Here is a 25,763-nt window from a genome sequence, read left to right as displayed (position 1 = left end):
TCGCCCGCACCTCGCTCCTGGCTCCTTCCCTGCCCTCCCTGGGGACTCCTTTCCTGTCCCCTGCCCTGGTTCTCCTTCCGCTGTGTCCCAGGGCCTCCATCCTCAGCCTCCGCCTTCTCTGCAGGGTCTGCTTCTGCATGAACTCCCCCAGATCTGTGTTTGCTGCTGGTCCTCACAGCAGGCTCTTTGTTTCTGGACCAGATGCCTTTTCTGTGCTTCAGAACCATCTAGAAAAGAGCGAACTGGATATCTCCACCTGAGTGTTCAACAGGTCCCTTCACCCAGCATTTCCAGAGCTGACCTCATTGTACCTTCATATCCTCCCAGTGTTTCTCTCTCAGTGAGGAAAAACACATATTGTCCAGCCAGTCCCTCAAGGCAGAAACCTGGTGGTCATCCTCAGCTCCTCCCCCTCACTTCCTGTCCACCCCCAAGTCACCGAGTCCTGTTCCTTTCTCCTTTGCAGTGGCTCTCTGCACCCTGCTGTACCTACCCACTGTTTAGTGTGGGCCCTCCTCCGTCTCACTTGGATCTCGTACTTTTGGGACTCTTCAGATTCTCCCCCTTGGCTTCCCTACCCGGCAGCATATCTTTCCCTCACATATTCCACACTGCAGCCAGAGGGATCTGCCAAAGAAATAATTGTGATAGAGAATGTGCATCTGGGTGTATACTGGGTGCCTTGCACTAGTCCAAGTGATAATGACAGAGAATATATATCTGGGTGTGTACTGGGTGCCTTGCACCAGTCCAAGTGCTAATGACAGAATATGTGTCTGGGTGTGTACTGGGCGCCTTGCACTAGTCCAAGTGCTAATGACAGAGAATATGAGTCTGGGTGTGTACTGGGTGCTTTGCACTAGTCCAAGTGCTAATGACAGAGAATATGCGTCTGGATGTGTACTGGGTGCCTTGCACTAGTCCAAGTGCTAATGACAGAGAACATGCGTCTGGGTATGTACTGGGCGCCTTGCACCAGTCCAAGTGCTAATGACAGAGAATATGCGTCTCGATATGTACTGGACGCCTTGCACTAATCCAAGTGCTAATGATAGAGAATATGCGTCTAGGTGTGTACTGGGTGCCTTGCACTAGTCCAAGTGCTAATGACAGAGAATATGCGTCTGGGTGTGTACTGGGCACCTTGCACTAATCCAAGTGCTAATGATAGAGAATATGCATCTGGGTGTGTACTGGGCGCCTTGCACTAGTCCAAGTGCTAATGATAGAGAATATGCATCTGGGTGTGTACTGGGCACCTTGCACTAGTCCAAGTGCTAATGATAGAGAATATGTGTCTGGGTGTGTACTGGTCGCCTTGCACTAGTCCAAGTGCTAATGATAGAGAATATGCGTCTGGGTGTGTACTGGGCACCTTGCACTAATCCAAGTGCTAATGATAGAGAATATGCGTCTGGATGTGTACTGGGTGCCTTGCGCTAGTCCAAGTTGTGTATTGACTTGTTTAATACCCACCGACCCTGTGAAGTCAGTATAGAGTTATCCCTTTTATAGGTGGGAACCAGAAGCACAGGGAGATTGAGTAACTTGTGTGACATGATTTCTCCATATTCTAGACAAAGAACAAAAACCATTTTTTTTTTTTTTTTTGGTTGTCCCGGCTTGTCTCCAACTCGTGGCCTCAAGCAATCCTCCTCCCTCGGCCTTCCAAAGTACTGGGATTACAGGTGTGAGCCACCATGCCAGGAATTTTTTGAGCTTTCTAGGAATCAGCACTTTGCTTATATTATCTCTTTCAATCTTTCCAATTCTATAAATTAGATATTCTTAATATCTCCATTTTTATGGAAAAGGAAATGGAGACACAGAGATGTTAAGTAATCTGCCCATAGTTACCCCGCTCTTAGGTGGTGAACGGGGCTTTGACTCCCTGCATATTTGCTCTTAGCCACTTCACCCACCTACACGGAGCTAGCACCTTGCTTGGGGTAGAGGGAGGGCACCTTCTGAACATGCTTTAGTGGGTGTTTTTCTGTTCTGCTTTCCGAGTTGTGGGTGGCAAAGGAGATGTGCATGCATAAGATGTTCTCATTACTAAGAGTGCTTCTGATGATAACAAAAGACCAATATCCTGTTGGAGCAATGTCCAGATATGATAAAATGCTAGATTTGCCTGGTAATGCTGAAGAAATTTTTTTGTGAATGCTCCATCCCCAGAAGACTCTCCCTCCTGCCATTTGATCAATTGATTTTATAATATGAGCATTGGTAAATTCTTAGGAATACAACTATCATAATAACATGTTATGGCACAACAAATTTAACTGTTACTCCACTGGTAGGTTCCTGAAATTATTGATGGTAGGAAGATTCTTCAGTGCAGAGAGGGACTTAAGACGTTATGGGAGACATTTTACTTAAGATGGTTGACTGAAGACATATTTATTTCCCTCCCCCCCAAAAAAAATAAAATTCACTGAAATGTTGGGAATTTTTTTTAAGTCTTAGAAGTTAAAAACCGTTGTGCTGAAATCCCTGGTGTACTTATTAAGAAGTAGGTGGCTTGCACCTGTAGTCCCAGATACTGGAGAGGTTGAGGCGGGAGGATTGCTTGAGCCCAAGAGTTTGAAGCGAACCTGGACCACATAGCAAAGACCTTGGTCTCTTAAAAAAAAAAAGAAAAAGTTGGTCTTTAGAGAAGTAAAGTGAGTGCAGTTTTATTTGTTCGTTCATTGTCCAAGCCTGGTTTTCCTTTGTTTAAATGGATGTAACAGCCTTTCTGGCGATTTTTTTTTTACATTTGCTGCCTGGTACTCATTTGAAGGCCCAGAGTCCGGCAGAGTTCCTTTCCGTGTTTTCCGCAGTCCTTCAGCGGGGTTCGCACACCTGATGGCCTAGAATTGGGCTGGCCCTTGGCTCTCCTGCCCACCCTGGTGTTCGATTGCCGCTGCCTCCCACTCAGTACAAGGCCCAGATACTGAAAACTTTCACTTAGTCACTTATGTGTTCAGCAAATAAGTTTGCTCACAATCTTCCGCAGATCCCATATACCTGAGCTTAAATGGAGTGGGGTTCTCCCCCAGCCATGTCACCTGCATCTGCTCCTCCCTGCTCTCTCTTCCCTCTCTTCTCCCTGACCTGGGTGCTCTTGTACTATCCAGCCTCCGGGTTTCCAACTCATCCAGTAGGTCTCAGAAGCCATCACCAGTTTCAGGATATCTTTCTGATATCCCGGGTCTGCATTCAGGTCCCTCCTGTCATATCTGTAACCCGCAACAATTTAATGTGCTTCTCTGTGCCTAGGTTTCTAAATCTCTAAAATGGGTATGACATGATTTGGCTGTGTCCCCACTCAAATCTCATCTTGAATTGTAGTTCCCATAATCCCCACGTGTCGTGGAAGGGATCCAATGGGAGGTAATTTAATTATGGGGCCATTACACTTATGCTATTCTAGTAATACTGAGTGAGTTCTCATGAGATCTCATGGTTTTATAAGGGACTTTTCCCCCTTTTGCTCGGCATTTCTCCTTGCTGATGCCATTTGAAGAAGGACGTGTTTGCTTCCCCTTCCGCCATGATTGTAAGTTTCCTGAGGCCTCCCCAGCCCTGCGGAACTGAGTCAGTTAAATCTCTTTCCTTTGTAAATTACAGAGACTGTGGGTATGTCTTTATTAGCAATGTGAGAACAGACTAATACAGGTTATAATAGTGGTATCAGTCTCATGGTTGTCTTGAGGATTAGGTGGGTTAATACAAGTAAAGCATGTATTAGGTGGTTAAGAACAGGGTCCCTGAAGTAATATTGCTGAGATTCAGAGCCTAGCTGGGAAACCTTGGGCAATCACTTAAGTTCCCTGGGTGCATCAGTTTCTTCATCTGTAACATGGGGGTAATAATACTTATCCCGTAGAGTTCAATTCTTGCAAAGCACCTGGAACAGTGCTGAGCATGTGATATGAGCTCAACAAATGTGGGCTGTGGTGATAGTGACAACTCCCAGGGGACCCTGCACTCCCTGTTGGAACCGTCCTTGCACTGGAGGATAATGACTTATTTTCCTTGATAGTCCTTGAGCTCTGTCAGAGCAGGGGCCCTATCTTACTCATGATGGCTCATGGAAGGGAACCCGAAAATATTTGTTCAATGACTAACCAAATGAAAAGTTAGTGCAAAGTATGCATGACACCAGCCTGTGGTTGAATTTGTTGATGGGCTGTGTAGCTCCACTCAGTTAAGGCTTACTTATCCTGAAGAGCTTTTTTGACAAAACACCTCATTAAAAAGCAATCAGATTTCTGTTTTAAGGTATTTACAGAGTCCTTTCATCCATCAGGCACTCTTTTCTTTGACCTTAGAAAACGGCAAGTGGAGATGTAGGGTGTTCCCCACCCAGAATCTACCATCATCCCTCAAAAACTGCCTCGCCCTGACTTTCCAGCTGACTATTTTTTCTTCATTATGTGCACCACGCTAAGCATGGAACTTTCTGGGCCACATCTGTGACATGTGTTTATTGTAGAATTCCAGAGGAGCCACCATTATTCAGATTTTCAGCCCTAGATGCCTGTTTAAACCGTGCAACATTTGTCATTTTTGGAGTTACAGTCCTACATTTGCAAAGCCCAGTTTGGAAGGTTTCAAAATGTTCCCTCCTTTGCTATTTTGTTGTAGTCTCTCAAAAGTCCTGTGAGAATGTTGATGCAAATATAAATAAAGTAAGGGGCAGAAAGGTTAAGGGATGTATTTTTAGATGCTATGGTTAGTTTGTGGTGGAGCTAGGACCAGAACGTAGCTTGCAAATTTAAGAGAAATTTAACTTTGGTCCATGGCCTTGAAGGTACTCTTTCTGAAGGTTCAAAGACTAGTTCACATTGTGTAATTCACTTAATGGGTGTCTACCTGCACACCCACGAAACAGGGATAATAAAAATTGCCCTATATGGGTACATGTTTTTGCCCATTACTTTTTTTTTTTTTTTTTGAGACAGAGTCTCACTCTGTTGCCCATGCTGGAGTGCAGTGGTGCAATCGCGGCTCACTGCAACCTCTGCCTCCTGGGTTCAAGTGATTCTCCTCCCTCAGCCTCCCGAGTAGCTGAGATTACAGGTGCCCACCACCATGTCCAGCTAATTTTTTTTTGTATTTTAGTAGAAATGGGGTTTCACCATGTTGGTCAGGCTGGTTTTGAACTCCTGACCTTAGGTGATCCGCCCACCTCGGCCTCCCAAAGTGCTGGGGTTACAGGCGTGAGCCACCATGCCCCGCCCACCTCGGCCTCCCAAAGTGCTGGGATTACAGGCGTGAGCCACCATGCCCGGCTGCCCATTACTTTTAATGGGAAAAACCACAATTACTTTTGCACCAACCTATTATAATGAAATAATATAGGTGAAAGTGCTTTCATAACAGAAAATAATGTATAAATGCAAAATATTACTATTAATTTTTTTTTAATTTTAGTATTGGAAATTTGGTGTTAAGAAACTCTTTTGGCTGGGCACAATGGCTCATGCCTACAGTGCCAGCACATTAAGATTTTAGACCTTGTCTCCAAAAAAAGGATTTTAGCCGAGGCAGGAGGATCACTTGAGGCCAGGAGTTTGAGACCAGTGTGGACAACATAGCGAGAACCTGTCTGTACAAAAAAATGCAAAAATTAGATGAGTGTGTTGGTGTATGCCTGTAGTCTCAGCTACTTGGGAGGCTGAGACAGGAGGATTGCTGAACCCAGGAGTTGGAGGCTAAAATAAGTTATGATCGCACCATTGCTTTCCACAGTCTGGGTGACAGACCCTGTCTCTAAAAAATAAATAAACAATAACAAAAACTTTTTTGATTACATATGTTATGATCCACCAATTCCAGTTTCTATGTTTGATTACTTTCTTGAACAGGAGTACCGTATTTATGAATTTTTCTTGTACTTTTTTCAAGTTGGTAGTTTATAGTCAGATTCTGCTGTACTGTTTCTGTTAAAATAGCTATGTGTTGGGCCAGGCGCAGTGGCTCACGCCTGTAATCCCAGCACTTTGGGAGGCCGAGGCAGGTGGATCATGAGGTCAGGAGATCGAGACCATCCTGGCCAACATGGTGAAACCCCGTCTCTACTAAAAATACAAAAATTAGCCAGTCATGGTGGCGTGCGCCCATAGTCCCAGCTACTTGGGAGGCTGAGGCACAAGAATCTCTTGAACCTGGAAGGCGGAGGTTGCAGTGAGTCAAGATTGTGCCACTGCACTCCAGCCTGGTGACAGAGCGAGACTCTGTCTCCAAAAAAAAAAAAAAAAAAGAAAAAATAGGTATGTGTCATTGGCCAGGATGACTATTTGGGCTCTGGGTCTGTGTTCTTGTCTCTCCTCTAGATAGCCACAGAGGCCTCCAAGAGTTCTCTCTACTTCCATCCTGCTATTCGACTTTTCATTCTGAAACTCAAACCTATTGCCATTCCATTACTGAAAAACCATCAGTGGCTCCCTGTTACCCCCAAGTTCCATGGCAGGCAAAGCCTTTCTCTGCAGCCACATCTCCACCTCCTGTTCTGTACCCTACTAAGTACACACTCCTCCCTAAACCTCCTCTCCCCATGCCTGACTTATCTGAGGTCCACTTGGACTGTTTCCCTGCTTTCCTGGCCACACAGTTCATCACTCTTCTATCTGTGCCCCCAAAGTGCTCTCATCAAGGATGAGACCTTTTTTTCTCATGAGCTCCTCAAGGGTGGGGACTGTATCATTTTTGTCTCCTTTTTTCTTTCTCAGTTCCTGACATTTAGTGGGAACTCTGTAAATACCGTCTGAATGAACAAAGATCTAAAATCTGAGGCTCTTGGAGTAAGTCCATCCTTGGATGGATGATTTATACTTGGAGACTGGCTTTCGCTTCTCTGTGGATGCATGCTCAGCTGAGATCTGCTGGTGCAGGTATTTCTATAGCTTCCTTAGCAGTGGTGGGAAGCCCAGCAGCTTAAGATGCTAGCTTCTGATGCAGGGTTTACTAACTCTCCACATACTCTGTCCCTGAGTTTCTGTTTATTGTTTGCCTGTGATTCTCTTTGGTGCCATCCCACACGGTGTTGTCACAACCAACCCTTTGTTTTAATTGAACGTCCTGCGCTACTCCTGCTGTAACTCTGACTAGCTTTTTTGTTTTTGTGTGGTCCAGGCTCGACTGTGACTTCTTCCAGAGAGAAGCTAGAACAGCTTGATAAGTTTGGAAAGGTCATTCTTAGATAAGACTTGGGATTTATCTGAAGGTTGTTATTATTTGTTGTAATTCTCAGAACAGCTAACACTCCATGAACCCTCACTAGGTGCCATGAAACACGTTAAATGAAGTACATAAGATGGTGTTCCTAAACAACCACTGTGGTGGTTGTATCATTATTATTATTTTGTGGTTATGATTATTCTCATTTCACAGTGGAGGAAATGTTTCTTAGTAGGGTGCACCTGTGAACGTCTAGCCTTGGGTTTCAAAGTCTGGTCTGTTTGACTCCAGAGCCCTAACTCTTAGTTCTGACTGTATCCTGCATTCTTATCCTTTGCCGGGAGTGAAACTTAGAATTGGGTATCGCTCTGTTTTTTACAACTGAGTTTACTCTGCCTGTGAAGGCCACAGAGTAAAGCCAGTTGTGAATCATGCACATCAGCTCCTTCTGAAATGTGTTTATGGCCTAGGGCACAGGGACCGTGGAGACTATGGTGCTGCAGTGCATTATGGCTGCTACCCTTCTAGTCTGTCCTGCTGCTCGTTCTGCCGCCTGCCAGCTGTTGCTACCTGAACCTTCTCCTTGCAGCAGTTCTCAGTGTTCTCTTTGCTTGGGAATTGCCTGAGGAGCTAAAAAAAAAAAAAAAAAAAAAAAAAAAAGCCAGGCCCCACTTCCAGAGGTTCTAATTCATTTGTTTTAGGTTGGGGTCCAGGCATCAGTATTATTATTTTTGACAACCTTATGAGGGGTGTGTGTGTATGTGTGTGTATTTGTGTTTTTGTGGGGGCATGGTCTCACTCCGTTGCCCAGGCTGGAGTGCAGTGGTGTGATCTTGGCTCACTGTAGTCTCCACTTCCCAGGCTCAAATGACCCTCCTACCTAAGCTTCCTAAGTAGCTGGACTACAAGTGCTCACCACCATGCCCAGCCAATTGTTTCAATTTTTTTTTATTTTTATTTTTTTTTTTTTGAGACAAGATCTTGCTTTGATGCCCAGGCTGGAGTGCAGTAGCACGATCGTGGCTCACTGAAGTCTTGCTTGACCTCCTGGGCTCAAACAGTCCTCCCACTTCAACCTCCCGAGTAGCTGGGACTACAGATGTGCACCACCATGCCTGGCTAAGTTTTTTATTTTTTGTATAGACGGGGGTGTCCCTGTCTTGCCCAGGCTGGTCTTGAACTCCTGGACTCAGGTGATTCTCCCACTTTGGCCTCCCAGAGTGCCGGGATTACAGGCATGAGCCACTGTGCCTAGCCTATGAGGTATATTTTATGGATCATAAAATTTACCCATTTTCCCCTTTTATCTTTAGTTGGCTGCAATGTTTGTACATATTTATGGGGTATTGAGTGATATTCTGATATGTTTACAATGTGTAATGATCAAATCAGCATAATTATCATATCCATCACCTTGAACGTTTGTGCCTGTATTGTGAACATTCAAAATCCTCTTCTAGATTTTTGAAAATACACACTAAATTATTGTTAGTCATATTCACCCTACAGTGCTATAGAATTCTAGAACTTATTCCTCCCATCTAGCTATAATTATTTATCCCCATCCATTAACCTCTCCCTATCTCTCCTCCACCCTATGCTTCCCAGCCTCTAATAACTACAATTCTACTCTCCACTTTGATGAGGTTATTTTTTTTGGCTCCCACATATGAATGAGAACATGTGGTATATATCTTTCTGTGTCTGACATATTTCAAAAAATGTCTCATTTTAAGTGTACAACTCAATGATTTGTAGTAAATTTACAGAGTTGTGTAACCATCACCACAACCCAATTGTAGAACATTTTTGTCACCCCAAATAAGAGCCTTCATACTCCTTTATAGTTAATCCCCATTCCCCCCACCCCCAAAGCCAACCACTCATCTACTTTCTGCCTCTATAGATTCCCGTTTTCTGGCCATTTCATATAAGTGGCATCACCTGTATTATTTTCAGAGCCTCCATGACTGTCATATGTAGCTCTGGTTAAGAACCACTGTTACCTCCTAGATCTTTTTCCACTAGTTTTTATTTTTACTATTTTTCTGAGTGGCTCAGAAAACTCAATAGGCCCCTGCCAGGGCTGTCTCTTAGATAATCTGTGAGCTAAATGAGTCCTTGTAAGTTGGACTGAGAACTTAACATTTACAACTTGTTTTTATGGGGATGAGCTTGTCAAAGTCCAAATGCTGACCTAGTTTGGAAGGGAGCCTGCACAACCTGTCTTCAGACGCTGTGCGCCTCCCCAGCAGCCATCAGTCACAGCACTGAGTCAGAGCTGAGGTGTGGAGGTAGCCCCTGATATTGTGTGGCCTGGCCTTGGGCACTTTAGCTTTAGACTTTTTGTGTGGCTTTTCAGCTCCTCCTAGCCTCTGGCTGCCTCACCAGAGCAGTAAACTGGACTCCTCCTGAGCTCCTTTCCCTTAGGCAGTAGCTCTATGTGGATGTACTGTCTGCACTGCAATATTTTGCAAAATATTTCTCACATATTTTTGCCTGCTTAAATGAATTTTAAAGTCTCAAACTCAGCTGCCTCCAGGTCCAAGCAGGTACCATGAGTGACTGGAGCAGGCTGGGGAATGAGGCACTTGGAATGCCCGAGAGGCCGTTGAGGTGGTTGGTGGCAGAAGGGAGATTTCTTTCAGATTTTGCTATAAGCAAGAATCAGTGGTGGAGCTTTGAGACAGGCCACGTGGTTAGAGCAGGGATAGCAAATAGATTCCATTTCATGTGCCAGAGGGGAAAAAGCCAACTGACCGAACAAAACGCTGCGTGGGTAAGCTTACATGTGCAGGAAAATGATAAACCTCAATTCAATTTAGGGTAAAATGTAGCTGTTCATCTTAGTCACTGGAATTCAAATAATATTATCAAGATTAAGTTAAGATTGAGAAGGCTTTTATTGTCATTTAAAGTAAAAATTAAATGTTATATCCCTGTCTTAGAGAAGCTGTAAATACGTGGGCAAAATACCATCATTTGGGGAAATAATTCAAAGTATAGAACTATTAGATCTATTTTTCCCACGTCATTGCCAAAATGTTTTCTATTGAATCATTTCCCTCTGATAAGTATCCTTTTTCTTTTCAGTGTTAGGCATGGGAACAGTTTTTTCCCAATAACATCCCTTTAGAGTTCTGTAAACTCTCTTACGGCTTTTAAACTGCTTTGTGGCAGGTATAACAAATTGCTTCATTTTTAAAGTTTCAGAGAGTCGTTTATTTTAAAAATTCAATTAAGTAGATTTTAGATTCCTTCCCAGAAATCTAAGACGACAGCTAATCTAATGAGATAAAACAGTAAAAACTCATTCAGTAGTCCTCCAGCTCACTATGAAATCAAATTATTGCATCCAAACTGGGCTCAGAGGCTCAGGTGGATTTTGTAAACACTTGTAACGGGAGGTGACAGTGTTGCACAAAATCAGATTCCCAGCAGAATGAAATCCACTGCCTGGCCCTGGGTGGGCTCTGTAATTTCACTGTGAATACAAATCACGTTGCACGCAGTAATGTTTATGTTGTTGCCTTACATACAATATTCAAATTTCTTGGTAGATTAGTTACAGTCTGTCTTATTTCTCAAAAATGCATTCAGATATTTCCTGGTAACCAGCATTGAAAATGAGTTCATTAAAAATTCTCTCCATGCCCCATTTCATTTTTTCATTTTAATTGACATATCAGTCAGTGTGCAAATGTAAAAGCCAGCAGAACAGTGATGTCTCATGTGAAATTGTAAACCAAAAACCAACAGCCCTGTGAGCCCAGGGGCAGTGGGAGCCACTGATGTTTGATGTTAGTGTTGGCACCTCGGCCACATATTTGCCATCCTTGGGCGGGGGGTGCCCTTGGTGGTAGAAAGATGAGCCCCTGCTCTCAAGGCCCCAGAATGGCTGAACAAGGATTGAAAAGGAACAATTTGGCAAAGTCTTGAAAAGCCAGCGTCTCTCAGCCTCTGAGATGCAAGCTGGGAAAGCGCAGAAATCCCCCTTCTGAGTAAGAAGAATTTGGATTTGGGAAGTGATTAAAAAGGATTGAAGTTTCATGGGAAAATGGACTTCACTTGTACATAGATCAGGGGTCAGCAAACTCTGGTCTGTGGGCTAAATGCGGCTGCTGCAGGCTCAGAATGGTTTTGGCATTTTTAAATACTTGAAAAACATTAAAAGAGGAACAGTAGTTCATGACGTATGATAATTAGGCAAAATTCACATTTCAGTGTCCATAAATAAAGGTTTATTGGGGCACAGCCAGGTCCGTTCATTTATACAATGTCTGTGGCAGCTTTTGTGCTGCAGTGGCAAGCTGAGTCATTACATAGAGACAGTATGGTCTGCAAGCCTGAAATGTTTATTGTTGCTGAACTCTTGGGTAGAGAACTGTGTTTATTTAGGTCTTGTCCTGAAATATGTTTATCAGTAGAGACCAGAAAGCAAACAGGGATTAAAATACTTCAGTGTTTTTGAGGAGGTGAGTGCATGGAGGTGTGTAGGTGCAGGAGGGACATAACTTCTGATTTCTTCCTGTCACCAGTGTCACCAGCACTGGGCTGTGCCTCTGCATTTGGACTGAATTATCAGAGGCAGCCACCCCTGTTCATTTTGGCAGCTGCTGCTTGCCTATGAGGCAGAATGTCGAGGAAGAGAAAATACACCTCCAGCCCAACCTTACCCATCCTCAAAGTGATTCTAAAAAGTTAGCTGTCAAGGTTTGCACCACATCCTGCAAGAGTTACTGATAGAGACCTGGGGTTGGCCAGCATTTTCTGTAAATAGCTGGATAACAAATACTTTGAGCTCTGCAGGTCATACGGTGACGTCTTTTGCAACAACTCAGTTCTGCTGTTGAAGCTCAAAAGCAGCCATAGATAGCACACAAACACATGAGCCTGGCTGTGTTCCAATGAAGCTTCTATAATACACTGAAATGTGAATTTCATAAAATTTTCATGTGTTACCAAATATTATTATTTTGGTTTTTTCCAATCATTTTTAAATAGCCACTATTCTGAGCTTTCTGGACATAAAAAATGGGCGGTGGGTAGATTGAACCTGCGGGTATAGTTTGCTGACCCCTGGTTTAGATAAACTAAGTGTAGGCCTTGCTAGTCAGGCCCTCTGGGTTTGAATCCCACAATCCCACTTATTAGTGTTGGGGTCCTAGGCAAGTTACCTTTCAAGACCTCACTTTCCTTATATGTAAAATGGGGGAAATAGTGGTTCCTACCCAATAGGGTTGATGTGAGAATTAGAATAGATGTAAGTGCCAGCCCAGTGTCTGGGGCATAGAAAGCACCCAGTAAATATGGTTGCTACTGTTGTTGGCTATTATGAAGGCTCAAGTAGATCCCTACAGCCTTGGAGGAACCGTTTGTGATGTGGAGGTTTGACGGTCTTGAGCTGTCTTCAGTCCACAGTTCAATTAGATTGAATATGAGGCTGGAAGGTTTGGTGGTGCTGCCTTGCTTTTGTGCAGTTAAGTCGAACATGGTATATCCACAGAATAGGTTAATGTACAGGCATAAAAAAGGAGGTGGTAGAGTTGTACGTCTGTGTTCTGACGTGTAAAAATGCCCCTCGTGTCTCTGTCTACCTGTGTACATCTGTGTGTGTGTATGGGTGTGCATGTATGTGTGTGTACGTATGTGTGTGTATGTGTGTCCTTTGAAATCAGCACTTCTCAGCCTTGGCACTGTTGACATTTGGACCTGAAGTAGGCAGAGTAATGCTCTGCCCTCCCCAAACATGTCCAGGTCCCAATCTCCAGAATCTCTGAATGTCTTAGATTACATGGCAAAGGCAGACTAAGTTTGGAGATGGAATGAAAATTTCTAATCAGCGGAAAGGGAGATTAGCCTGGACTAGCCAGGTGGGCCCAGTGTAATCACAGAGGTCCTTAGCGGTGGAAGAGGGAGGTCGCAGAGTCAGAGGAAGATGTGACTGTGGCAGAGAGGCCCAGAGTGAACCGTACCGGCTTCAACAGTGCAGGAGGAGGACAAGGAATGCGGCAGACTCAAGAAGCTGGAAAAGGCGAGGAAGCAGATGCTCCCCTCGCGTGTCCAGGAAGGCATTCAGCCCTGCTGCCACCTTGATCGTAGCCCAGAGAGACCTGGTTGGAAGTGCTGAACTCAAGAAGTGTGATATAATATACTTGTGTTGTTCAAGCCACTGAGTTTGTGGTGATTTGTTACAGCAGCAATAGGAAACAAATCCAGGGCTGGATCATTCCTTGTTCATAATTCTTTATATTATTTAGTGTGTGTGTTGGGGGGGGGGGTTGCATTTAGGATAGTCAGTAGCATCCTGGCCTCTAGCCTACAGATACCAGTAGCATCTCACATCATGACAACCACAAATGTCCCTAGACATTGCCAGATGTCCTCTGGGGACACAGTCGCCTCCAGTTGAGAAGCACTAGCTTAAATTTAGAAAACAAATTGGGAAGGATATATAACAAATTCATAACAGTACCCTTTGGGATATGGGATTGGAGGAATGGCTTTCACTCCTCTTTTAACATAAAATTTTTTAAACTGGATTTCACCTCCCCCCACCCTCTGTAGACATTTTTTTTTTTTCAACTGTGTTGTTTTTTTCCCATTTTATAAAAAGATTACCTTGAAAGGTAATATCACACTTCAGTTTTAGTCATTATGGATTTTACTGTGGAAGGCAGTTCTATACACCTATGGCTGCTTTTCAACCTAGTTTTATTGGATTTTGTTTGACATTGTGAATGTCCTTTTTCCCAAAGATGTGATAGACATCCATTCATTCATTCAGTGTGTATTTCTTTTTTTTTTTTTTTTTTTTTTTTTTTTTGAGACCCAATCTTGCTGTGTCGCCCAGGCTGGAGTGCAGTGGCGCAATCTGGGCTCACTGCAAGCTCCGCCTCCCAGGTTCATGCCATTCTCCTGCCTCAGCCTCCCGAGTAGCTGGGACTACAGGCACCTGCCACTGCGCCCAGCTAATTTTTTTTTGTATTTTTAGTGGAGACGGGGTTTCACCGTGGTCTCGATCTCCTGACCTCATGATCCGCCCGCCTCGGCCTCCCAAAGTGCTGGGATTACAGGCGTGAGCCACCGTGCCCGGCCTCAGTGTGTATTTCTTAAGTGGCAGGCAGGTGCTGAGCTTGCCGCTGGGGAGCAGTGATGACTTTAGAGCTCTCTCTCTGCCCTCGTGGAACCTGCTGTCTAGCAGGGAGGAGGACAGTAGTGCTCATTGCTTGGAAGACCACAGCCTGCATTGATCGTGGGGACTTGAGCATTCGTGTCCATGGCGTGGGAGTCCCTGGCTCCCATAGTACATGTTTTATGAAGGAAACTACCAGAAATCCATGATTAGAGATGGAAAATATCAGACCAATTGGAAGTTTTCCTTTGACTCTCACCTGGTCTGAGCATTTTCTGTCTTTTTGGTACAGTGAACTACTCCAGATTGAAAACATTTCTGTTTTCTCCTTGCCTGGCAAGTGAGCTCAGTGAAACATCCTATTAGCCACACTGCAGGGTTGGACATTGCCACACCAGGTCAAGGGAAAGTGACCCCGTCAAGGCCTGGGCAGCACTGCTGCTTTGAGAATTACGAGGAGAAAATCTGTGCTTTACCAAAAAGTAAATTAAAGATCCTGCCTGGTGTAAGCCTTGCTTGAGTGACTAGTGAAATTGCAGAATAGCTTCATAGGAAAAAACAAACCCCAGAGTAAAATGGCGAGTGGGAAGTTCCTTCCTGATTCGTATTGTTTTTCCAGTTGCAGACAGGAAATGTTCAAGTGTGTTTTCAAGCCCAGAATATTGGACACAAAGAAGGCTCTGACAAAGCAGAAAAAAACCCATATACAAAAAGTTTAGGATCATGAAGCAAAATGTCTGATTCAAAACAATCTAGGCTGGGCGCAATGGCTCACGCCTAGCACTTTGGGAGGTGGAGGCGGGAGGATGGCTTGAGCTCAGGAGTTTGAGACCAGCCTGGGCAATGTAGTGAGAATCCATCTCTATAAAAAATATTTTAAAAATTACCTGGGCATGATGGTGCGCATCTCTTGTCCCAGCTACTTGGAAGGCTGAAGTGGGAGGATAGCTTAAGCCTAGGAGTTCGAGGCTGCTGTGAGCTGTGATCAGGCCACTGCACTCAGCATGGGAGGTAGAGCAAAACCTTGTCTAAAAAATAAATAAATAAATAAATAAATCTTGCCGCGTGCGGTGGCTCATGCCTGTAATCCCAGCACTCTGGGAGACCAAGGCAGCCAGATCGCTTGAGCTCAGGAATTTGAGACCAGCCTGGCCAACATGGTGAAACCCTGTCTCTACTAAAAATACAAAAATTAACTGAGCGTGGTGGTGTATGCCTGTAATCTCAGCTACCTGGTAGGCTGAGGTGGGAGTATCACTAGAGCCCAGGAAGCAGAGATTGCAGTGATCTGAGATTGTGGCACTGCACTCCAGCCTGGGTGACAGAACGAGACCCTGTCTAAAAATATATATATATATTGTATCATATATATATATTATATATATATATATGATTTATCAAGTATTATTTTTTATGATTGGATCACTTTGTCTACTGGTTTTTTTTTTTTTTGTCTATAGATGTCTTGACGAATTCAGTCTCTTGCCCCCGCCTTGCTTTAATGAATTACAAAAACTCAACCAAAGATAACACTTCGCAGTAAAAACCAGCACATTTCTGTGGCTTATGTACATGGCCTATTGGATGGCCTATTGAATGGGCACCTTGGCCGATAGTGGAATAATTGCTGGACTTTCCATATCTCTGGTAAAGGGGAACACTGCAAAACAGTTCATGATAGGAAGCACCAAGCCTTGGACCAGTCACAGTGATGAGGGAGATCAGGTCATTTGGACCACATTGTTGGAATAGATGGAGAATAGTACCAAGTCCTGAAAATTAAGATGCAGAGCCTACAGGCCAGCAAAGGAATCTTTGTGTGAGGGAGCCATTCCAGTTTGTGTATTGTACTCCATAGTCATGATTTGTCACTTAAAAGTAATTCTTCCCAATTATAGGTCACTTTTAATAATCTCGGGGAACTCTAGTTGGGTTTTGGATTTTTTCCTACACTTTTTTTTTTCTTTTTTGCTCTGTTGCCCAGTCTGGAGTGCAGTGGCACGATCTTGGCTCACTGCAACCTCCACCTCCCAGGTTCAAGCAATTCTCATGCCTCAGCCTCCCAGGTAGCTGGGACTACAGGTGTGTGGCACCACATCTAGCTAATTTTTGCATTTTTAGTAGAGATGAGGTTTTGCCATGTTGACCAGGCTGGTCTTGAACTTCTGACCTCAAGTGATCCACCTCGGCCTCCCAAAGTGCTGGGATTATAGGCGTGAGCCACCACCCCCAGCCTCTAAAATTGATTTTTTTTTTAAAAAAAAATCTAAGCCTGCAAATCTGAAATTGATTTTATTAATGTAATGTATATAGCCTCCACAAACACAGGAAATAAAGGGGAAATTTCTTTTTAAACAGTGCATTAACATTTTCATATAATATATTCAATATAGTTTTCAGCCTCCAGACCTTTTCACGTAAAGTACGAAAGCAGAGGGTCCAGTTAATTTGAAAAAAATGGCTGGAAATACACTGATTTTCTTTACATTTTGGATACTCTGAGGTATGTTTTCTGTTGTGCATTCGTAGAGCTTGACATTGGACCGATTCTTTAAGTTAGGCACACTTCACCCCGGCCATATCTCAAGCATGCTACTTAAAAATGTAAGTAACATGCTATTTTTAAAAAACCTCAAAACTGTGTATTCATGTAGTTTAAAAAGTCAAATAATATAGTAAAAGACTTATCACAAAATACGGTGGGTTCACTCCCTACTCTCTGAGATTTCCCAACTCCAGAAGCAAGTACTTTGAAATATTAACAGTTTATTGTGACATTTATTCATACTCATAATTGTAAGTAATATGTGTAAACTGTCATTTGGGTTATCAAATTAGTTATTGTCTGTTGACTTTCTTTTCTGATAAATGAGGGTTTAGGGCCCTTTCTCTCTGCTTCTGCTCCCCCCCATCCTTTCAATACAGTTATAATTTTTCATTATATTACTATTTGATATTTATATTATGTCCAATCAATTATTTGCAGCTGAGCATACTAGTACTATGACTATCTTTCTGTTTCCAGTGGACTGTTTGTTTTTCCTGAAGTTAATACTTGCCTCGTTTTTATGTTTGCTTTATTTTCTTTGTGGCTGTTGCAGCACTGTGCTCATAACTATTTAACAACTGCCAAGCTCCTATTTGAATTGTTTGCGGTTGTTTATGTTTTTGATTTCAAGTACCAGTGTGAGGTTACTGAGCAAGGAGCTGGGAAAAGATACACATGGTTGGTTGGTCTGAGTTGGCTCTAGCATACCCCTGAGCTATTGCTAACTTTCCCACATCTGCTTATAGCCCACACTGGGATTGTAGAGCAAGTTCTTCTCTTCTTCTGTTATTTTTTTAAAAATAATTTGCTCTGAAAAAGGACATATTTGTTCTGATTCTCAGGTTGAATCTCTTTTTTTGAACTTGTGAAAATTTTAATAGGCCTTGAGACTTTTCTGTGTATACTCGTACTTACAGAAGGAAGTCATTTTAGAGTTGAGGTGGATTCTGTCAGAGGTGTACAGGGCCTTGTCCAGATTTGGGGGTTTTGGCTAGGGAAGAAAGGCAAAAGTTACCCATTCCCTGGTGGCATTTTACTAAAGGAGGGATAAGGCATTGGTGAGAGGAATGAGGGCGTCTAATGGTGAAGCTATGACAATCTCATGCCAGGTGTGTTCTTGCTAGGCTGACTGTCAGGTTTCTTTTTGAGTCTGGTTCTTTGACCTCATGGTCAGCTGGGGTCCTGCTTCCCTTCCCTAACTGGTATGACTACCCGTGTTTGGCTCTTCAGCAATGCCTGGCACCGTGCATGCCAAGCAAGGTCTAGGGTGGCATATGTTGGCCTGCTGCTGGTGGAGCCTTTTCATAGAGTTGAAAATTGGCTGCCTCTGGAAGCTGGGGCCTTGGCTTTGTCTCTAGGCCCTGATCCTCTGGCCCTGGGAGGTATTTGAGTCAGGTCAGCATTCCAGTTTCCTGCAGAAACTGGTGAGTGAGCCACCCTGTAGGCACCTCCAGGTTGACTGGGACAGTGCCATGATGACAAGTGTTAGAATCCCCCATGGCAATGCCCCGTTCTGGCTAACGTGCCATTGCCTTAAGTGTAGACTGGAGGAGCAGCGCGCTTCTTTCCTTTGCCCACAGTTGGCACTGCTCTGAGCTTAGCAGCATTTCGAGGTCATTCTAGGGGTCTCATTTACTTTCTGGCCCAAAAGCTTTTCCTGCTCTTGGCATTGGTTCCCGGCCAAGATCATACAATCCCCGTTCTGAATTTCCGGTTCATTGACAGCCTTCCCCTGACTCCCTTCACTGTTCAGAGCTGAAACATACTTTTTCTTTCTCTTTTAAAAATTTCCTTCACGCCAGGCCCGGTGGCTCACGCATGTAATCCCAGCACTTTGGGAGGCCAAGGTGGACGGATTACTTGAGGTCAGGAGTTCGGGACCAGCCTGGCCAACATGGCAAAATGCTGTCTCTTCTAAAAATACAAAAATTAGCTGGGCGAAGTGGCACGCGCCTGTAATTCCAGCTACTTGGGAGGCTGAGGCACGAGAATCCCTTGAATTCGGGAGGTGGAGGTTGCAGTGAGCCGAGATCACACCACTGCAGTCCAGTCTGGGCAACAGAGTGAGACTCTGTTTCTAATAATAATAATAATAAAAAAATAAAATAAAAATAATTATGTTCTGACAATTGAGACTCCGCCAGCTCGGAATGCCCCCTTCTGATTGCTGGCCACTGTGTTGGTTTAATGGAAGGGTCGATGAAATTAGTAGTAGTTCAAAGCATAGCAGAGAAAGTTGTGGAAACACTTAGTTTCTTTTAAAAGTAAGGATGGAGAGGAAATTTGAAGGAGGAACTAATTGTTATTGTGTGTCATGGTCTATGCTTGTATCTTTGCGTAATGTTTCTGGTTGTGAACTGAAGTTTAAGCTTCTGTAGAACAGTGTTTTCTCAAAGCCTTGTCTCGAGACCTCCTGCAATAGAATTGTGAGCAAGGAGTGGCTGTTAAAAATGCAGGGTCTATTGAATTAGAATAGAATCTCCAGAGGGACCTGGGAAATGGCATTTTATATCAGCACCTACTGCCCTTGGTGATTCTGTGCCTGCTCAAGTTTGAGAACCACTACTCAGGATCATTTGTTCTTGTTTTGGGCTGCTATTTCCCACAAAGTTTTGCTTAGTTATTTTTCTTTGGTTTTGCTTAAATTGCTCTCTGATGTCAAAATTGGTAAACTGCTCCTGCCAACCCTTCTAAATTCATTTCTGCCTGTTTTGCTTTAAACTCCAGGCTAATAATTATTAAATTTTAGGAGTTGCCTTTCATTTTTGGATTTCTAACTCTGAACTTTTAATTTTTCCCACAGAGCTGAGAAAACAGAAGTCCTCAGTGAAGATCTATTACAGGTAACAAAATATAGTCTCCTTTAAATGATCTGTTTAAAGGATGGAAAAAACTTCCTATGTGAGAATTGAGGCCTGTGGGCTTTTTTTTTTTTAAACCAGAAACAGAATAAAATTAATCAGTGTGATTTTGAGCAGGAAACAAAATCAGTTTTGTTGCATGATGATGAAAAGGGGATCTGAAACCCAGCTTCCTGGATTCGAATCTCAGGTCTGCGCTGGTTAGCTTTGTGGCCTCAGGGATTTACTGAACTTCCCTGCGCCTCAGTTTCCACTTCTCTAAACTGAGGGAAAGGCCTTATCCACCTCACAGTTTGTTAGGAGGATTTAATGAGTTAAGCAGGAACAGCACTGGGAACGCAGCCTGGCACGTGATAAGTGCCAGATATTAGTGATCTATTGTTATTATTACTGCCACTGCAAGCCACAGAAACTGTTTGTGACGTGAAACATCCCTTGATTTGCCCTGTGTTCTTCTGCCTCTTTTTTTCAGTCTCTGTTAGAGGAGTTGTGTGGCATTTCCCCAGGGGGCTGTGCATCCCAGAGGGGCAGAACCAGCATTTATTTGCTGTTGATTCTTGAATACCTTGCACAGGGACTCAATAGACATGGGTCCTCTCAACGAATATTAAATGAGTACCTTCTGTTTCTGTGAAAGATAACGTACCAGGCACTGGGAGAAATCAGTGAACAAAACAGATCAAGGCTTCTGTCCTTGTGGAGTTTACATTCTAGTGGAAATTGGAATCAAAATTAAATTATGGAATTTGTTCATTTTTTGCTTTTCTCTGGTGGCAAATGAATGTGCATTAGTTTTCTAATGTTTGAAAATCTGGTCATTGCAAGATTTGGGGAAGGTAATGTGGAATCTGCTCCTAAATCTCCCCTTGCCTGCCAGCCCTGAGTCCTGGGGCTATGGGCTTGGATCTGAAGAAATGCTGCTCTTTTGAGAAAGAGGCACAAACCATCTCGATGCGTAAAATGGTTTGGGGTCAAATGTATTCTGTTTTGAATTTGTTGATTTATCTTTAAAATAGAAAGCATCCCAAAGGGCCTGCTCTCATTCTTCATGAGTCATCAGAATACACATTTTTGGCATTCCTTCCTGTAAAAAGCAGCTCTCTTTGCCATAAACAGCCATATTCTAGCAATAGTATTTTGGGAAGCTGCTTATGATGCGTGGGCCCCCTAAGTCAGTGTTTCTTATTGCTGACTGTCCATTCTGCTTTAGAGGTTTATTTAAAACACACACACACACCCCCCAAACCCAATAAGGAATAATTTTGAAAACGCAGATCTTGCAGTTAAATCGTGGAACGTTTATTTTACTGCTTCTGTCTGATGTACATTGTGTGGAAGGCTCTGTTGCCATGAACTGGAGAGAGCTCTTTGGCATCTCTGTGGTTTTTTCCACTTGGCAGTGGGTCTGGGCCTGGATCATTCATTTTCGTTTCTGCCTGGTCCGACCTGGTGCTTTTCTGGTGCTGTAGTGTGTAAACTGACTGGCGCCACTCAATGTGATAGCAAGGTGTAGCCAAGGTCATCCCTTTTCCCTGCACGTAGATTCAGCCATGCTTTTCCTACCAGCATGCAGACACCACAAAAGAAAGAGGATGAATTTGTTCTCTTTTGTCTCTGCCTTGTCAGATTGAGAGACGCCTGGACACAGTACGGTCAATATGCCACCATTCCCATAAGCGCTTGGTGGCATGTTTCCAGGGCCAGCATGGCACCGATGCCGAGAGGAGACACGTGAGTATCAGATGTGACTCAGACCCACAGTTCCTGCATCTCTCTGAGGCTTTTCAACCCCTGGATTGGTTGGTTGTCGTAAGTGGCATCAGTGGATCAGCCTTTGGTGACTTCTGTCACCCAGCACGCTCATGACAACTGCATGACCATAGCATTCTTTTGTGTTTAAGACATCGCTGGGCTGGAAGCCCTCCTTACACGGAATCTTCTCCAGGTGCTTTTAAAAGCTCCACGATCATGTGTCATTGATAAGAGAATGGCTGTGTTGGTTATGCATCTTTTGCTGGCAGAAAGCGGAAAGCCTGTCTTAAATGGACATTGAAGTAGAAGTAATGTATTGGTTTGCTAACTGAAAAGTCCAGAGGTTGGGATGGACTTGAGGTCAGGCTTCATCTAACATTTCAGTAATGTAATGAAAAACCCAATTTCTTTCCTTCTCTCTCCTGTGCCCTCAGTGTCTGCTTTGTCCCTAGACAGGCATCCTCATGATGGCAAGTTGGCTATTGGCAGCTTCTATGGGCTGCTTGTTCCTTGAGTGTGGCCAGTGGGAGTAGAGAGCCTCTCTCCCAGTAGTTCCCCTCTCCTCCCCTCCCGCCTCTTTTTCTTTTTTCTTTTCTTTTTGCTTCCCTTCCCTTTCCCCTTTCGCCTTTCCTTTCCCTTCTCTTCTCTTTATTTTCTTTTCTTTCCTGACGGGGTCTCGCTCCATGACCCAGGCTGGAGTGCAGTAGTACAGTCACAGCTCACTGCAGCCTCAAACTCCTGGGCTCAAGAGATCCTCCCGCTTCAGTCTCCCAAGCAGCTGAGACCACAGTACACACCACCATGCCTGGCTAATTTTTTAAATTTTTTCATAGAGATGGGGATCTTGCTTTGTTATCCAGGCTGATGTAGAACTCCTGGCCTCAAGCAGTCCTCCCACCTGGGCCTTCCAAAGCGCTGGAATTACAGGCATGAGCCACCATACCTGGCCCCAGTAGTTTTCTTGATGGAGTGAGAAAGCTGCTTTTTCAAGCTCTTGGCAGATTGAAAGCACGTTCCATTGCATTGATTTGTATGGAGTTACATTCCCCATTTTTGACTGTTGCTGTTCCACCCTAGTTACCATGGATGGGGGGTGAGGTGGGGTGAGGAGATTGGATGTGCCGATTGGTTTAAGGTAGTTGGGCCCAGGCCTAGAGCATGGGCTATGGTCCTACCTCCAGCTCATAGACTTTATCAAGGCCAGGGTAGATCCCTGAGAAAAATCAGGATACTAGTATGGAGAGGAAGAGGGATGGACTCTAGGAGAGCCATCCGGTGTCTGTTCCAAGGTCCACTTGTTCAGAGAGGGTTCAGTTCCTAGGTAGAGCCGGTGGAGCACAGCAGCCTTTGTTCATGAGGGAGTTCCATCCTTGCTTTTACAAGTTCCCAGCTTATGAGCATGCAGTAAACCTTAGAGCCCATGCAACATTGAAGTGACAGTTTCGGTGACACACAGGGAAGCTATGATTTGCTGTATTGTCACCAGGTGTCTCAAAAGTGAGAACTATTAATAGTATGCAGATGATCTGTGTTACCCTTTTATGTTTCCTACAGACTTTTATGGGGCACCCTGGCAGCAGGGTTTTTCCACTCTTACACAACAGTGAGGATTCTGCAATCATGTCTGTCATAGGAATGGAAGTTTGCATACAACTATGCTTCCACACTTGCCGCAAAGCTCTGTCCCTCGGAACCAGACCCAGCCTACTGGTTCTGCTTCCTGGAGCTCCTTGTCCTTCTGTTGCCTTCTTCTGCTCTGCTTACCCTTTTCACATTGTTTCCTTAAGTTCTCTGCTTCTCTTATTCTCCAAGTCATATTCTCTGGGCCACCTCCTCTGTTCTTATGGCTTCTAACTGATGTGTTTATGCCAGTGACTTCTAAGCCATTTTCAACCAAGCAAAAAACTTCCTCTCTTAGATGTCTATTCTAGCATGCATGATCAGTTCTTCCTTCTGTGTTGACTCTCTGAATTCCATCCACCCTTTTATGCAGGCTGGAAACTGGAGGGCTTTCTTATATTCCCTGTTATTTTTTATTTATTTTTTTCAAGATAGGGTCTCACTCTGTTGTCCATGCTGGAGTGTAGTGGCACGATCCCGGCCCATTGCAACATTAACCTCCTGGGCTCAAGCCATCCTCCCACCTCAACCTTTAAGTAGCTGGGACTACAGGCTTGTGCCACCAAGCCTGGCTAATTGTTTTTTTTTTTCATAGTAGAGATGAGGTCTCATCTGTTGCCCAGGCTGGTCTTGAACTCCTGGGCTCAAGCAATTCTCCCGCCTTGGCCTCTCAAAGTGTTGGGATTACAGGCATGAGCTACTGTGCTGGGCCTCCCTTTTATTTTATCCTCCAAACCCCATAACTGCCTGATTAGCAAGTCCTTTGATTTCTCTCTCTGAATATTTTAAATTGCTCATCTCCATTGCATCTCTACCACCTTGGCCTTAATGCAAGACCTGACTCCCTCTCACCTGGACTATTGTAGTCACCTCCTGAGCTACATTTCCTGTCTGTAATTTCCTTTCCAGTCTGTCTTCAACCTGATCACCAGAGTCAATTTCCTGAAATACAAATCAACTCTGTCATCCTCCTGCCTAAAAAAAAAATCTTGGCTTAGTGGTTCTTAACAGGGACCAGAATTACACCCCTGGGGGCATATGGAAATGTGTAGAGACAGTTTGGTCATCATAGGGACTGGCAGATACCACTGGCATTTGGAGGGTGAACCGAGATGCTGAGCGTTTTTTGTTTGTTTGTTTGTTTTTTGAGATGGAATCTTGCTCTGTCGCCCGGCTGGAGTGCAGTGGTCGATCCCGGCTCACTGCAACCTCCGCCACCCAGTTCAGATGATTCTCCCGCCTCAGCCTCCCGAGTAGCTGGGACTACAGGTGCACACCAGCAAGCCCGGCTAATTTTTGTATTTTTAATAGAGACAGGATTTCACCATGTTGACCAGGCTGGTTTCCAACTCCTGACCTCAAGTGATCCTCCCTCCTTGGCCTCCCGAAGTGCTGGGGTTACAGGCGTGAGCCACCGTGCCTGGCCAAGATGCTAAATGTTTTGTAGTGCCTGGTGAAATAGTTCCACACAGGAAGTATCTTAATGTTAGAAGTGCTTCTTCTGAGGGACACTGGCTGGTTCCCATTGCCTGGGATAAAGTCCACACTCTTTAGATGACTTAAGCCCTTTCTCAGCAGATTCCATTTCTCCTTATCAGCTTCATTGTCTCCTGCTCTCCATTCACACTGTGTGCCAGCCACATAACACTCACCAGTCCCCAAATATGTCACTGTCCCTCACAGTTCTATCTAGTTCCTGTTGTCTTCCTTGAGACCCAGTCCAAGACATATATTCAATAGAAACAAATATTTATCAAACACCTACTCTGTACAAGTGCTGGAGATATAAAATGAATGAAATGTAAGTTTTCATGGTCTTGTGGGGGAGATACATACAAATGGATCATTATAAAACAAGTTGCTCAATAAAACATGCACAGGGTTTTATGGGGGGCCCAGAATGGGTACCAGAGGAAGAGGGAGGTAATTAGATGAGGCTTCCTGGAGGAGGTGGTGTCTCCCCTATAAAGGAGGGAAATTAGTGGCAGGTGGTGGGAATATTCCAGGCAGCTGGGGCAAAAGTGCTTGGCCCTCATTTCTGAAACCTAATGCTTTAGCTTTCCTTTTCCAACGTCAAACAAAAGTGCCAAAGACAGGGCTTTGAGGATACCTACACTTTGCACTTGGGAAGAGGAGTTACCACAACAATGGTGAGAGAAGACTAATATGGAGAAAATTGCAGCAGTCTCCAGGGCTCTAGAAAACACAGGAGGAACCTCCCAAAGGCCTCATAACATGCTCCCTGCATGGGAAGAGGCAAGAATGGAAGGGAAGAGAGAGACATGGGGCAGGTGACCTTCGCAGCCCAGCCACCATTGACATGGCGGAACTGTCATGGGTCAGATAAGACAGATTATTAGATTAGAGAATTATTTCTTTTTGTGTGATTGGCATGCATTTTACAAATTAAGTCTTTAGAGCATTTAAAATTCATCCCTGGCCAGGCATGGTGCTGCACTCCTGTAATCCCAGCACTTTGGGAGGCCAAGGTGGGTGGATTGCTTGAGCTCAGGAGTCGATACCAGCCTATGCAACATGGCAAAACCCCGGAAGTGGGTTGCAGTGAGCTGAGATCGCATCACTGCCCTCCAGCCTGGGCAACAGAGCCAGACCCTGTCTTAAAAAAAAAAAAAAAATTATCCCTGATGATAGAAAGCTGTTCACCTCTAGGAAGCAC

General features: G+C 44.2%; 1 protein-coding gene across 10 annotated transcripts in view; it reads left to right on the top strand.

The window, feature by feature from the left end:
• Nucleotides 1-25,763, top strand: part of ARHGAP17 (Rho GTPase activating protein 17) — a 103,103-nt gene that overhangs the window by 23,662 nt on the left and 53,678 nt on the right. For all 10 annotated transcript variants that reach the window (XR_010137734.1, XR_008514446.2, XM_054533669.1 and 7 more), the window contains exons 2-3: nt 19,657-19,696; nt 21,341-21,445. Coding sequence is in view for 8 of the 10 variants with exons in the window: in XM_054533669.1 (XP_054389644.1) it covers nt 19,657-19,696; nt 21,341-21,445 (145 nt within the window). In the remaining 2 variants the exon portion in view is untranslated. The remainder of the gene's footprint in view (nt 1-19,656; nt 19,697-21,340; nt 21,446-25,763) is intronic.

The sequence above is a fragment of the Pongo abelii genome, chromosome 18, assembly GCF_028885655.2.
Source record: "Pongo abelii isolate AG06213 chromosome 18, NHGRI_mPonAbe1-v2.0_pri, whole genome shotgun sequence".
NCBI classification, from domain to species: Eukaryota; Metazoa; Chordata; class Mammalia; order Primates; family Hominidae; genus Pongo; species Pongo abelii.
Note: the sequence above shows the minus strand (reverse complement) of the source record. Positions and strands in the feature narration are given on the sequence as shown.